Source organism: Dama dama, chromosome X, assembly GCF_033118175.1.
Source record: "Dama dama isolate Ldn47 chromosome X, ASM3311817v1, whole genome shotgun sequence".
In the NCBI taxonomy this organism is placed as follows: Eukaryota; Metazoa; Chordata; class Mammalia; order Artiodactyla; family Cervidae; genus Dama; species Dama dama.
The window spans coordinates 129055380-129070509 of NC_083714.1; the positions used below are offsets into that span (position 1 = coordinate 129055380).

Consider the following 15130-nt stretch of genomic DNA (forward strand, 5'->3'; position numbering starts at 1 on the left):
GGGGAGTTCAGAACTTTAGGCGTTGAGATTTGGTTGAGGCCGAACCTGGGTCCCTCCCACCCTAGAGCGCTCGGGGCTCCGGTTAGGTCCCGCTCCCTGCACGCGCGATCTGAGAGTGTCCAGCTTCAGGGTGACGGCCTAACAGAGGCGAACTTATGGGGAGAAGAGGGAAACGTGTCTGGGGAGAAGGGGGAGACTCTCGGGGCCTGTCCCCAGCTGCCCTTTCTCGCAGCCCATACTCGCCCGTCCCTTCCGGTTCTGTAGATGCTCTAGAGAAGGCCGCGTGCCTTTGGCAGACCTTTGTCTTTTTTTTTTTTTTTCAGACCTTTATCTTTAAGGGGACTTTTTGCAGAGTTGAAGACGGTGATGTGACCCTACTAAAAAGAGAGCAACCGCCGGACTCAAGGAGAGGACTAACAGCTCAAGGCGTTGGGCCACAAGAGAACACTGAACGCCCCAACGACAGACTTTGCCGGCGGCCGTCACTCCGGCGGCGCGTCCGGCCTAAAGAGGACGGTGACTGAGGGCCTCTGAAGTCAAGGCACTGTCCGGGAGCGCAACACTGGTTTTGAAAAGGGCCAAATCCGTCCTTACGCGAGCCAAGCCTCAAGGCCTTGCCTCCAAGGGAGTGAGGTCCTCGGGTTGGTGGAAGGGGCGCACGCCGCCCAAATGGCACCCACTGGCCTGACATCCGAAGAAGCTAGAGCTTGGGGCTAGCCCTAAAGGGTTAAAGGAGGAGCGGCAGGAACAGAATGGAGTATTTAGAAAGTTGCTAGTTGAAAACAAAAAATAAAAATAAAACCGGCTCGGGTGCGTGCCTGCTGCCGCCCCTCCTCCACCGCCGGCTTTTCCTGAATCCAGTCCGGGCTTTGCCGGGAGCGCACAGCCCGGAGCAGCCCGGCCTCTGGCGAGAGCCAATCAGAAGGCGCCTCTCAGCACGTGGAGGAGAGAGACTCCAGCGCTCCGCGCCCGCCGCTCACTACACTTGTTACTGCTTGTCCTGAGCGCCGAGAGGGCGAGCTCCGGCCGTAGGCAGGGCGGGAGCCGGCAGCCAGCGACCGAGAGAGGCCGAGAGGCACTGAGATCGCAATAATATCCACTATAACCAGCCATCTAACCCCACCCCTCAACACACACCCATCCATCCCACCCGCCCCGAGAGGCAGCCCGCGGCCCGCTTCTCTGCGCCCAGGGGAAAAAACCCAGCCATGAGCAATCAGTACCAGGAGGAGGGCTGCTCCGAGAGGCCCGAGTGCAAAAGTAAATCTCCAACTTTGCTCTCCTCTTACTGCATCGACAGCATCCTGGGCCGGAGGAGCCCGTGCAAAATGCGGCTGTTGGGAGCCGCGCAGAGCTTGCCCGCTCCGCTGGCCAGCCGCACCGACCAGGAAAAGGCCGTGCAAGGTAAGGCTGTGCTTGCCGAGCCCCTGGAAAGGGTGCTAGGCACTGGTTTGGATGTGTGATGTTCCGGGGCCAGGGGCCTGCGGCTGTCCAACTGGAGACAGAGGAAAAAAGAGGGAACAACTCTGAGGCCTGGTACCTCAAAGAGCGGTAAACCTCTTGCCAGGGGATGTCTCTCCCTCCCTCTCTGCTTCCAGAAAAAGCAGAGACCAAGCTTTGCTTCGAGGGCCCTTAGATTCTCGGTATTGGTTCTTAGGTCGTTTAAATACCCCCTTTGGTGGCCTTGCGGGTGCTCTGAAGAGGGGCGACGGGCCAAGAACAGCAGGAGCCGGGTGGACTCTTGTAAGAACTTGGTGAAGAGAAGAACCCCAAAAGCTGTGAATGGGGACTCCAGGCGGAGTGCGCCTTGGCCTTTCCTCTTGGGAAGATTTCTTTATACGAGGTGTTCTGCTTTTTTCTTCTTTTTAAAATTGTAGATTACTTGTGATCTTTTAAACCCAAGCTTTGCAGAAAACATCTCCCTGGGATTCCCCAAATGTTCCTTCTTGTATCTGAAGTGTATGAAATGTGCGGCTTCTGGGTGCTATTTTTTCCTCTGCTGTTTTTTTTTTTTTTTTTTTAAGAGTTGAGATGTTTAAAGGCTCTTTTCCTCCCTAAAATTAAAAATTCCAGAACAACTGTCGTTTTGCCCCAAAACCGTTACACCCAAGTTTCGCCTTTTAAAATCTGTAAACCAGCGGTCCAGCCGCAACGTCACTTGGAAGACAGGAGCGGTTAGCGGGCAAGGGGGCGTTTAAAATAAAACTGACTTTTTCCTTTTCTTTTTTTAGCCTGCAGTGGCACCTGTGCCAGGCGCTTCCTCGAGGGGAAGGAGCGCTCTATGCCTATTGCACCCCCTTACGTCCCCACCCAGGCCTTTCCGAACCCATTTTCTCCAGGCCGATTTTTCTGGGCGAGGAGCCCCCTCCCCTCCTGCTGGGGGCTGTTGGGGCCAGGTCCTCACTCAGGGCCACTGGGCCGCTCCCTCCTTCCCCGGTGCCCGCCAGGTAGTGGCCCCTCTCGCCAACCCGCAGCTGGGAACGCGTGGCAGAGCTGAGGGCAGAGGTCGTGCGCAAAGTTTTCAGAGTGGTGGTGATTTTTTAAAAAGTTGTTGAATGTTTGCAGATTCCCTCTTGCCCCGAAATGGGAAGGGAAAAGGTGAAAGGGAGGACAAGAGGAAAGAAAAAGAAAACAATAAAGGAGGGAAGGAAGAAGGGGAGAGGAGTGCACAAAAAAGAGAAGGGAAGGGAGAGGAGAAAGATGCGGAAAGAATGATGAGACGGGGAGAGAGAGAAAGAAAAAGTGATTTAAAAATGAAAGGAAGGGCGAGGAGAGAAAGGAAGGAAGGAAGGAAATAAAGGGAAGAATGAGAGAGGGAAAGGAAAGGACCCATAGAGGAGGAGAAAGGGGAAAAAGAAGGAAGCAAGGGCAAGGGAAAGAGAGAGATGTAAGGAAAAAGAAAAAGCAAGCAAACTGGGGAAGGAGGGGAGGGCTCGGAGTCTAGTGGCGCGGGGGGCGCCGCGCGCATCGGGGCCTGGGCGCGGAGGGAGCGGCGGAGGGCCGGCCCGAGCGGCGACTCTGGCCGGCGCGCTGACCGCTCTCCCTTGCCCGCAGGCTCCCCCAAGGGCAGCAGCGCCCCGTTCGAGGCCGAGCTGCACCTGCCGCCCAAGCTGCGGCGCCTGTACGGCCCGGGCGGGGGCCGCCTCCTCCAGGGCGCCGCAGCGGCGGCGGCGGCAGCGGCGGCGGCGGCGGCGGCGGCCGCCACGGCCACGGCGGGTCCGCGGGGGGAGGCCCCGCCGCCGCCGCCGCCGCCGACCGCGCGGCCCGGGGAGCGGCCGGATGGCTCTGGGGCCGCCGTGGCGGCCGCCGCCGCCGCCGCCGCGGCCTGGGACACTCTCAAGATCAGCCAGGCGCCGCAGGTGAGCATCAGCCGCAGCAAGTCGTACCGCGAGAACGGGGCGCCCTTCGTGCCGCCACCGCCCGCGCTGGACGAGCTGGGCGGCCCGGGGGGCGCCGGGCACCCGGACGAGCGCCTTGGAGCGGCCGGCGGCCCAGGTGGCGCCCCGGCGGCGAGTAGCGGCGCGGGCGCGGAGGACGAGGAGGAGGAGCTGCTGGAGGACGAAGAGGACGAGGACGAGGAAGAGGAGCTGCTGGAGGACGACGAGGAGGAGCTGCTGGAGGACGACGCCCGCGCGCTGCTCAAGGAACCGCGGCGCTGCGCCGTGCCCGCCACTGGAGCGGTGACCGCCGCCGCCGCCGCCGCCGCCGTGGCCTCCGAGGGCGGGGAGCTGTCCCCCAAGGAGGAGCTGCTGCTGCACCCGGAGGACGCTGAGGGCAAGGACGGCGAGGATAGCGTGTGCCTGTCTGCCGGCAGCGACTCGGAGGAGGGGCTGCTGAAGCGCAAACAGCGGCGCTACCGCACCACGTTCACCAGCTACCAGCTGGAGGAACTGGAGCGGGCCTTCCAGAAGACGCACTACCCAGACGTCTTCACCAGGTACGCGCGAGGGGGGAGCGTGGCAGCAGCGGCTGGAGGGCGCGAGTGGGTCCCGGAGAGGGAAGGTGGGCGGGCAGGGCCCTGGGGCTGGGGCAGGGACTTAGCTCCTGGACTCACCCCAGGCGCGCCCTCCCAGTGGCCAAACCCCTGTTGACCAAAAACACCCTCCCAGCCTCTCTACTCTGGGCTCCTAAGTTTAGACTGGGATGGGTTTTGGTTTTGGTTTTGTTTTGTTTTTTCCCCCTTCCGGAGGTCTCTCCAGTTTAATTTTGTTAATTACAAGTTTTAGCTAGAGAGAGAAAAAGAAACGGCCTCTCCAAAGGGCGCCCGAACGCGCCACCTTGGAGACGTGCGCACCCGAGCGCTCACACTCTGGGCCCCTGGCGCTGCAATCCGGAGTCCACGCCAGGTCCCAGGCGAGGCGCAAGCAGCGCTGCCGGCCCTCGCCGCCAGGGCTAAGCAAGGGCTATTTTTGGCCGCTGTGTGGTGCGCTTGCCCTCCCCGCCTGATGCCCCGGGAGCCTGGTGGGTATCAGTTACGCAGTTCGCAGTGAAGATGCCCGCGCCTGCAGAGAAGGCCGTTAAAAAGATCCAAGTTCTGTCGTTTGAGGACTCCTGGAATAACCGAAGGAAGTCAGAACTGGGCAGTGTTTGGTCTGCGGAGGCACCGACCAGAATCTCCCCTTTTCATCGCTGTCCTCTCGCCCTCCACGTACATTAAACCCAGTGTTGGTTTACTGTACGCGGGTTTACAGGGGCAGGCTTTGACTGCTGGGAGCCTGGCAGGCAGTAGACAGAACAGCTGGGGGGAATTTCCCCCTTCTGACCGGTGTCTAAACCCGGGTGTTCCTCCTGGATCCGCTCCATTCCCACTCACCCGAGTTTTGGGGGAAAGAGGTACCTGTGAGACGACTGGGCCCCTGAGGGCCGGCTGATTCATACCTGGGATGCCGGCCCGGCAGGGGGCCTTCCTCTCCCACCCCAAAGCTAAGGTCTGGCTCAGGCGAGGAGCCAGGTAAGGGTCAACTTTCCCCAGCGGGGAGGGGAAAAAGGGATGGGAGTCAGCCCGGACTTGGGCTTGTCAAGCTCGAGCAGCCCCACCTTCGCACGAGCCGTGTATGACTTTTCAATGTGCATTTTAGTAGCCCAGGAAAGCTGCCTGCCCCATTTGAACCCGAGGAGAAATTGCTTAGTACTCTGGAGGCCTGAGCCAACGCTCAAGGGTAGTTTGTCTAGCAATTAATTGCCAAACTGTCTCCTAACCAGAAACGAAGAGAGTAGATCTGATTCGAGGCAAAGCACTAAACTTGATCATCCCCTGAGCTAAACTTGGCCCTCCCCTGTGTCATCCAGTCCCTTTATTATCTTTAAGAAAGAAAATAAATTCTAAAGTAATTGTCTCTATCAAATAGCTAAGCGGCCAACCCGCTTTTTGCATTTATCACACACATATAATTCAGAAGAAGAAAATGATGTGATATCGCTTGGCACGCAGGTCTGCCCTTTTAGCTTCTCCAGGGGAACCAAAGTAGACCAAGAGGGGTGGCTGCTCATCACCACCCCATGCCCACCTCTTTCCCACCCATGGGGCTAGTTAGAGCCCCTTGGCTCCTGCCGGGACCCAGGCAGGAGTGTGGTTTTGGGGTTTTAGATCTGCTGATGCTGACTGTAGCAGGAAGCAGCGGGAAGCTCTCCAGTGAACCAGTTTTCTCCCAGTCCTGAAGTTCCAGGTGTGGGCCAGGCCGGGTCCCAGGCTGGGGCAGCCCCCGCTCTTTCATATTAGTGATTGGAGAGCCAATTACTCTCGTCGCGCTCATATTTTCGGTAAACAGGTTGTAAGCCGTTTTACAGCATCTTAATGGTTTCCTATTTGCCTTAATTGTCGCAGTAATAACTGCAATGACGGGGTAGGGTTTCAGTTAAATTGACTTCCCCTGAGATGGGCAGGGTTTGTAGTGGGCACTGGAGTCAGGAGGTGCACAGAATTTTGTTTAATCGAAAAATTACCCCACTGAACTCTTAACAAGCTTAACATATCTCCAGAGGGTAATGGGGAGTATGACCTAAGGGGGTGAGAGAGGGAGGGAGGCGGGGGAGAGAGAGAGATGGAAGGAAAGGCAGAGAGCTGGAGAGAGAGGAAGGAGAGGGGAGAGAACATTTTCTAAAGAAGGCAGAAAGCAACAAGGAGGGAGAAAGAAATGTTTTTAGTTGAGTGGCGAGTTCTCCCATTTACTCTTAGGACAAAAGAGGCTATAAGCACTGTGTGTGTGTGTGTGTGTGTGTGTGTGTGTGTGTGTGTGTCTTATCTAACTCTGGCTTAAGAGTGAGAGAGAATCCGAGACTTGTACAGTCAAGAAGTTGCCACTGTCACTCTTGAATATAATATGATGCAACAGAATAGACAACATCCTATATCTGGGAGTGTATTGTGTTTTCACGTTTGCAGTCAAATAGAAGACACTCCAGTGTTGAAGGGGTGGTGATGCCCAGGTGTCTGTTAGACCCTAATGGAAGAGGATGCCAGCGAAGGAAAGGTGGCTGACAGGGGCTTGCTGGAGCCTGCAGTGACCTCCTGCCTGTGTGTTGCTTTCTTATAGGGAGGAACTGGCCATGAGGCTGGACTTGACTGAGGCCCGGGTCCAGGTGAGCCGCACTGCAGAGAGGGAGGAAAGGAGGGGCAGGGGGCTGGGGGACGAGTGGAAGAGAGATGGGTTGATGGATTAGGGGGTTCTTGAGAGACCCCCTTCATAAAATGAAGAGAAGCAGAATCAGAAAGATAAACCTAAACTCTCCTGCACAAAATCATATTAAAATATGATGAAGATCTGGGAGATGGAAGGGGAAGGTTTCTAGGTTTGGGAGCCTTGTGGAAGGAGTCCAGGATCAGAAGAGGGGTTTCAGGGTCCCCAAGACTGCAGTTCAGAAGCCCCCTGATCCACAGCCCCTGTCGGAAACAATCTGCGAACTGACTTTTCCTGGTTGAAATAATGGGATGGAGCATGGATTTGGTTGTTAGACAAATCCGCTCAGCTCCAAGCAGGTATTTGGCTGCGATTAAGTCTCCAATCGGGCTTCATAAAAGCCCACTTAGTGCTAGAACAAACAGGGCCATTTGAAGGCAAAATGCTGTTTGATTTCCCCTCCGCCCGCACAGGAGCTGGCTAATGCTATTTGATTTCCCATTTTTTATAGCAATGAGCCCACATTGATCTAATAGGGAGTGAGTGCAATGCTATTAAAGGTGTTTGCAGCCCCATACCAGAGTGCATTTCCGAACCCAGGCCCCATAACCAAAGAGACGATCAACACTGGGCAGCCCCGATGGCCAACAGAAAACAGATGTCCCTGGGTTAGGAGCTGAGTGAATCACTTTACAGTCAAAATCAAGCGCTGATAAAGCACAATAAATTCCATATGGCTCATTTAATACACAACAGCTTCTTGCATTAGAGGGCTAATGATGAGGCCTGTCCCCTCCTTTCTGTTGACACATTTCTCCATTGTCAAACAGAGATGTGACAGCAACTCTGCATTTTCTGCTCAGGGGAACGAGTCGTGGGAAAGTTAAATAACTTTTAAAAAGAAAGAGAGCGCCCCCTCCCCTTCTCCTCTCTCCCTATTCACTGGAGAAGATGTAATTAAGTGAATATGAATTATTAGAGTCCTTTCGTTTACCTTTGGGGGGCCTCAGAGGTATTAATTCAATAATGAGGAATTGCAGGGGGACATCTTGATAATTGCAGTTGAGCCGAGAGCCGATCTGTCTCTAGAAGGTTTCCATGTTCTTTGAGGGCATTCTGCCTCCACCGTCCCCCCTCCCTTGAGTCCTTTCACTGCCATCGAGGAGTGGCAGGAGTGGCGGGTATTCTTGTCTAGACAGATTTGGATACACAAAAGCTGCCCACCCAGCCTGGTCCCATCTAGTCTTAATTTTTTTCAAGTCTCTGAATTTCCACACTGGAATGTTTCTGCAATTCTCAAATAGATTATTTGAGGGCTGTGAAATGTGATGGATGGGCCCCCTTTTGGTAGAATTTTAAGTAATCAACCGACTTGGATTCTCAATTTTTCTTGTCTTAGGTGGCTATCTAGAAGTCAAACCAAACCTAGATACCAGTGCTAGTAACGACAACCCCAGTGTGTATATCTGAAAGGCATATAGATGTCTTAAAATTTTAAAAAACATATACCTCTGGGATTATTTACATTATATTTTAATATAACTCTGTATAGCCCCAGAGTTCATTCTTAATTTTTAGACTTGTGTGCAGGCATAAACTCAGCCCTAAAAATACTAATGCCTTCAAGGGAGAAGGAGCGTATCTTCTCAGCTGTGGGTGTGATGAGCAGGTCACATAAAAATAATTTCATGCTCCTAAAAGTTATTTTTAGACCATGGTAGCTGCCACATTTCAGGTAAAGGTCTCTACTAAAACTGCTTTCTATTAACAATTAGGAAGATACCTTGTGCGGAAAACCTCCCCCCAGCCTACAACTATCTTACTTAAATAACCTACCTAAACCACATCCCCAGAAGAAATAAAGGACCGGTTAGCTATGAAGATGTGCCCAGTCTCCAGGTATCCCCCACTCTGGTTTCTGTGTCCAAGTATCACTGTAGACCTGATCCATGCAGTCACTGCCTTCCTTGGTAGAACCTGGCCCTGCATGGAGCCCCTGCAGATAGCAGGCTGTGTACCCCACACTTCATTACAACTGCCTCCTAAACTGTATGCCTGTTTGCTAATTATCATGGGTATTTCTTCCCTCAGCCCCAGCTCCCCTCAAGCCCCCAAACACAGGGTAGTGCTCATAGGTGTTCAGTAAATATTTCTGGAAAGATTAAGTGAACCACCTCCCTGATTCCCTTTTCAACAGAGAGCAAAGATTTTGTCACCTCTTGGGAAAACCCGAAATAGGTGAAAAGAGCTGATTTGCCCCAGAAAGCTGCTGTGCATTCTTCTCTTGATGGCTGTCTGTTCCCAAGAGTCATCACTGAATGCCAGCTTCCACATGCCTTATTTGACTCATTCCTCATCACAGCCTTATGAATAAAGTTTTATTATCCCCATTTTACAGATTAGAAAACTGAGGTTCAGAGAGGTTTAAGTGACCTGCTTAAAGACACACAGCAAGCAAATGGCAGCGCAGCCATGTAAACCTTGGTTTCCTCACTTCTAAATACAACAAACCATTTGTTAAATTTGGAAAGGAACCAGGCTAGTTAAAATGTCCACTGGAAAGGGTTCACTTGCCCGGTAGTTCCGGATGACTTTAAGTTAGGCCCTCTTTCTTTGCCCCTTTGGTCCCAGACGTGTCCTTGAACAACCTGAGGCCACAGAGGGGCGAGGTGGGCGAGGGCTGCAGTGGGAAAGTGGGAAGGAGGGAGGGCCCGCGGCGCGGGGGGAAGAGGCGGGGACCGCCGGGAGCGCTACCCGGCCGGAGCGGCGCCGACCCCTGCCTCTCTCGGCTACGCAGGTCTGGTTCCAGAACCGTCGGGCGAAGTGGCGCAAGCGGGAGAAGGCGGGCGCACAGACCCACCCCCCGGGTCTGCCCTTCCCCGGGCCGCTCTCGGCCACCCACCCGCTCAGCCCCTACCTGGACGCCAGCCCCTTCCCTCCGCACCATCCCGCGCTCGACTCGGCCTGGACGGCCGCTGCTGCAGCCGCCGCCGCCGCCTTCCCGAGCCTACCTCCGCCTCCGGGCTCGGCCAGCCTGCCGCCCAGCGGGGCGCCGCTGGGCCTGAGCACTTTCCTCGGAGCCGCAGTGTTCCGGCACCCGGCCTTCATCAGCCCTGCGTTCGGCAGGTAACACGCGGCTTCGGGGAGTCTGTCTCTCGCATACACGCACAGAGGCTGGGGCCCTGGGAGGAGGCCAGAGATAGGTAGGGACTACACACGTCTTTCCTCTTTGGCTTAACTTGAGATTTAGCCAAAGAAAATAATCTCTAATATTGCCTTAAACAGTGCGGATCTTGCAGGGAATGACTTGGGGCTGAACGGCAGAGGGAAGGGCAGTGGCAACAACAGCAACCACAGAAATTGGAAATGTTCAATGAAAGCTTTAAAGTACCATTTGAAGGCAGCAACAGCCCAGACCAAAGGTGGTGTGTGTGTAAAAGGGTACAGGTGTAGGCTGCAGAGCCGGATGACTTTTAAACTTTTGCAAAAATCCTTCCTCATTCCCTAAAGCCTGGCAGCCAGAGGAATACAGCCCTGGGACCAAGGGCCCTCTGGGTCCAAAGAAATCTTTCTTCTTCTCCAGACTCTACCTTCCTTGTCATTCAAGTGATCCGCTGCCAACCATACCCTCATATATGCAACCCCGGACCCCCAGAGCAGCACAAGACAACGAACTCAAAGAAACGGTTCATCATATGTTATAAATCCCTTTCTTTAAATGAACATCGAATGATGAAATTAAAAGTCTGTATAATCATACAGACAAAGAAACAAAGGAGAGATGTATTAAGTTGGAAAGTGCAGTGAAAATAAAACTGAATGCAGTTTCAATGATCTCTCTTTGGGAGAACAAAGAAATAATAGACTCATCCAACTGCGCAGCCACTTAACAAAAAAATCATCTTGGAGAAAATTTTCAAAAAAGACTCAGTAAAATTACTTTCTTGTAACAACCAATGAAGTAAACAGATAGTGCACTGAAGTGTAGTTAGTGACTCAGTTTACCTAGTGGAACCAGGGCATGTTACGCCCCCTCCAGGCCACACTTTATTATTTCCTTTCGGAAAAAAATGTTTAAGTCAAGTCCTCTGTCGCTCGCCCACCACCCTCTCCTTTCCCTCTTCTCACAACAAGTGACTGGTAAAAGTTGCCAAACCATGGCTGGAGTACCAGCTGCGACATTTGGAGAGGCTGGAAGAGGGGCGCGGTGGGGGTGGCACAAGAGGTGGAAGGTGGGCTTGGGAGAAGCGAGGGGCGCTCCTGGAGCCCAGGTGGGCTTATTTCTAATCGTGGAAACCCTGAGTTGGCCTTCCGGGGGGCCGGAGCCAAAGCCCTAGGAGCTAGCGGCGGGGGTGGTGGTGGCGGCGGCATTGAGGGTCAGGGCCGGCTCGGCCTCTGCCGCAAGTCTGGCGCGGTGCAGTGCAGAGGGTGGAAGCGCCGTGCGGGTTAATGCTGGCGCCTTCTGGAGGCGGGTTCGCGGACTGGAGTCCCAGACTTGGGTTTCGCCGTGCGCCGCACGCGGGGGGCTCTTTGGTACTGGTGAGTGCGTGCGGCGCAGGCAATGCGCTCCTAGCGGGTCAGAGCTGCCTGGCGAGCGGAAATCAACAGGCGGGAGCCCCCATCCCCACCTCGCGGTCGTCGGTCGGGCTCTGACAGCTCTGCCCGGCGCAGGAGGGCGGCCGCGGCGGCGGGAAGGCTAGCGAACAAGACCAGCTTTTCCAGGGTGAAAGGAGCCCCGGGCCGAGAAGGCGCTCTATAGGAGTACAAAGTGCAGCACAGGTCTTTCTCAGTTTTAATCCCACTTTGTCCTTTCTTTCTCTTTTTCTTCTCCTCCCTTTCTCTCCTTTCTCTTTGTCTCTCTTCTTCTCTCTCTCGGCAAATAGTATTATAGGCAGTTGGAGCTCCTAAAGTACACTCCCTTCTTAAGCGAAAGCCCAGAATCCGCGCAGTGGGGCCGTGGGGTTCGGGGACTTGGGGCTTGCTTCCGCCACGGCTCTGGTCCCTCCAGGAATATCTGGCCCCTCGGTCATTTTTCCCCTCTGTTCGTTTCCTGCCCTGGTAAACCCTTAGAGCGTCCCAGCCTCCCGCCCGCGCCTCCAGCTACTCCCCAGCCCCGGGCCGGCCCCGGCCCTGCGACTCTGCGCCCCAGCGGCGGCGCCCCTCTGCTCCCCGGGGAAGAGGCGGCGGGCAAGGCTGCCCGAGGCGCTGCGCGCAGCTCTCGGGGCGTCACCGCGCTCTTTTGCTCTCCCTGCAGGCTCTTTTCCACCATGGCCCCCCTGACCAGCGCGTCGACCGCGGCCGCGCTCCTGAGACAGCCCACGCCGGCCGTGGAGGGCGCAGTGGCGTCGGGCGCGCTGGCCGACCCGGCCACGGCGGCCGCAGACAGACGCGCCTCGAGCATAGCGGCGCTGAGGCTCAAGGCCAAGGAGCACGCCGCGCAGCTGACGCAGCTCAACATCCTGCCGGGCACCAGCACGGGCAAGGAGGTGTGCTAAAGGCTGCCCTCCACCCTCGCGCTCCGGGCGCGACCCGAAAGGTCACCTCACTCAGCACCACTCAAGACCAAATGGAAACAGAGGACCAGCACACTCCCGAGACGGCAGTGAGAGAGCGCAGCCGCCTTCGCAGCAGCCTGGACGCGGGCGAGGCAGCCCTCGGCGCTACCCGGACGTGGCACCTCCTCGGCTGGCTGTCCACCCGCCCCTGCCCCTGCCCCTGCCCCTGCCCACTTCGCTCCAACTCAAACGTCCACTCTCTCCCGTTCTTTTATTGAAAATATCGGGGAGGTTTGCTCCCTAAGTCACCTGGTATTGAAGTTAACAATTTTAAAACCCCAATCTCTCTGCCTCCTGACACCCCACTTAGCTTTTTTTTTTCTTTCCTGATAGCATTTTGGCGCTCTAAGTTGATCTTCCCAGCGTGGCCCCAGCCTTCGGCGGCGGGGAAGCGAATGCGAATCTGTAAGATAGCTAACAGTGCACTTAACGGAAAGGGGCGTCTTGTTCTTGTTCTCTTCTTTATCATACATCAACCAAGGTTTTTATATCAAACCAAAGGGAAATACTCTGCTAGAATATGGACTGTTGAAGTCACCAAACTGTGATTATTGATTCTGTACATACCATTGTTATTAAAAAAAAGAAAAAGAACAGAGCTTTGTATATTTGAAATGTTATAACGCAATTGCACTCAGCGTGGTATGGTAAAAGTTTGTCCTCCTGTAGATTCTTACTGTGTTGTAGATACGGTAGGGTTCCTAGACAAATATTTATGTACTCAAGCCCTTTATTTAACTTATTAACTGTAGAGGCTTCCGAAACCTTCAAGATAAAGGCAATGGTACAGTACTTTTGTGTAATGTGTAATTGTTATCACTTTTCCTTGCTATCTAGTGGAGAAGTGTCACGCTCAAAATAAAAACAAAATATATGTTTAACAAAAGGAAGTGTGAATACTCTCTACAGGCGCTTGAGGGGACAGTAGAAGGGCCCTCCCCCCAGAAGACCGCGGGTGGGCTCCTGCGCCCCTACTCCCCCAGGGTTTATCTGCACTCCCGTTTTTCTGGCAGATGGCTCTGGTTTGAATGTGATCCTCAGAGGATCCGTAGGATTTCCTAAGAAGGGTTAAGATCGCCGCCGCCACGGAGCTTTCCACGTGCATCTCGGCTCTCCTGGGTCGTGTTGTAGTGGGAGCTGGGGGGCCTGGGCCTCGGAGGTGGGGTGGGCTTGAGGGAGGGTGGGTGAGTCTACTGTAGGCGTTGACGGTGAAGACAGAAATTTGAAGCGAGCGGGGAGTCTTAGCTGGGAAGGCGAAGGAAACTGTTCGTGGAAAGTGCCACGTACAAGGAAGTGCGCAGTCCGAGATGACAGGTAATGGCGACAGAGAGGAGCCCAGGCGCTGGCTTCCGAGGGGGCGGGCTACACGGTACACGCGCGGGGAGGAGGGAGGAGGGAGTGTGTGTGGGGGGGTAGGAGGGTGTGTGGTGGGGGGAAGAGAGGGAGGGAGAGAGTGGGAGAGAGAACGCAGAAACAGTGATGGAAAGGCAGCGAGGGGTATCCAAGTGGCAGATCTTAACTCGACAAATGTCATTACATCACTTATCCAGGCATTGGGAAATGTATATACTTGTAAAAAAAAAAATCTAAACAACTCAGGTTTCGCGAGGAGACCCAAGCAGATTTGCAATCTGCAAACCCCCTGGGCGCACCCCTCCCCGCGCCGGCGGCGACCGTAGCTTCTCCCTCCCCCGGGCCCTGCCTGAGCCCCCCGGGTGACCGTTCGGTGTAAGCCCGCCCGCGGGGGCCGGGTCTCGCCAAAGCTCCCAGGGTGATGGGAAAGGGAAGAGAAGCTTAATTAGTTTCAATTTGTAGTAATTAGTGCGCTGGACCTTTGGGGAGAGGGGCAGGCGCGGGAGGGGGGCGGCCGCGGCGTGACTAGCGTGGCTCTCGGAGCCGGTGCCGCCGCCCCGCCAGGCCGCGGGCCAGTCGGTCCCGGCGGGGGGCGCCGACGCGTCTCCGGGCCGGGCCCGCCGGGTTCCACGCGCGCTCCCGGGCCGCGCCCAAAGAAGGGGGGCGGGTCCCCTCGCCGCTCTGGGCGCAGGCGTGCGCGGCCTAGGGGCAGGTGCGGGGGCGGGCAGAGGTCAGCGGCGACGCGGGGGTGGGCGAAGGCTCGGCAGCTGCCGCCCTCGGCCGCGGCCGTCCTCCGCTCGCGCGCCCGGCCGGCAAGCCGCAATCCCCCCGCCCGCCGGACACCTTGGGGAGCGCGTCCGCGGGGCCCAAGGCTGACGGGGCTCCTCGGATCTTGGCCGTCGGGCCACCCGGCCTGGCCCTGGCTCGCGAGGGCGGAGCTCGCAAGCAGGGCCCGGCCCCGGGCACGGGGAGTAGGCGCCAACTACCTCTGCTCAGCCCTTCCCGCCGCACACTCCTTTCTCGGGGTGCAGGCTCAGCAGGAACTTTCTAGGACATTCCCCGAGATCTGAGTGTCTCAAGCCTTCACCAGACTCCACAGAGTCTCCTGGGGTGAAGGTCGAGTTCCTGGGGTGGACAGGGATACTCAGAAGAGTTTGAGGTGGGGTGGGGACTGCGGAGCGCAGGAGGGGCCTGAGGGAAAGGGCTTTTTTTTGGGGGGGGGGGTTGGTGGTCAATATCAATTTTCCGTTGATTTTGGCTTTTGTTTAGGTAGGGCTTTCCCCCCCCCCCCCCCCTCCAGGCTGCCAGTTGGATGGTATACGAGAAACAGTACCATTCTTCCTGTTAATGAACTCTTTTTTAAGTCATTTTTTCTCATTTGACCCTTCCATGGAGCAGAAGCAAATTGCGTGAAATTACCTCCAAGGATTACATTTATTACTGGCCAATGAGAACCCCGCTCCTTGTTTTACAAACTCTTAATCCTATGTCATTCTGATGCCGCAAACAAGCCCGGTCCTGGGCCTCCTATTCTTTCAACTTTCCCCAGCTGGAGGGACCTCATTCTGCACTTAATATTCCCCATAAATATCACACGCTAAAGAC

General features: G+C 55.6%; 1 protein-coding gene across 1 annotated transcript; it reads left to right on the plus strand.

Annotated features, from left to right (window-relative positions):
• Nucleotides 1–1069: 1069 nt before the first annotated feature.
• ARX (aristaless related homeobox) lies at nucleotides 1070–12968 on the plus strand. The gene is made up of 5 exons (XM_061136716.1): nucleotides 1070–1404; nucleotides 3055–3937; nucleotides 6534–6579; nucleotides 9415–9743; nucleotides 11872–12968. Exons 1-5 carry the CDS (start codon nucleotides 1209–1211, stop codon nucleotides 12110–12112), a joined length of 1695 nt encoding a protein of 564 aa, XP_060992699.1. The 5' UTR covers nucleotides 1070–1208; the 3' UTR covers nucleotides 12113–12968.
• The last annotated feature ends 2162 nt before the right edge of the window (nucleotides 12969–15130 follow it).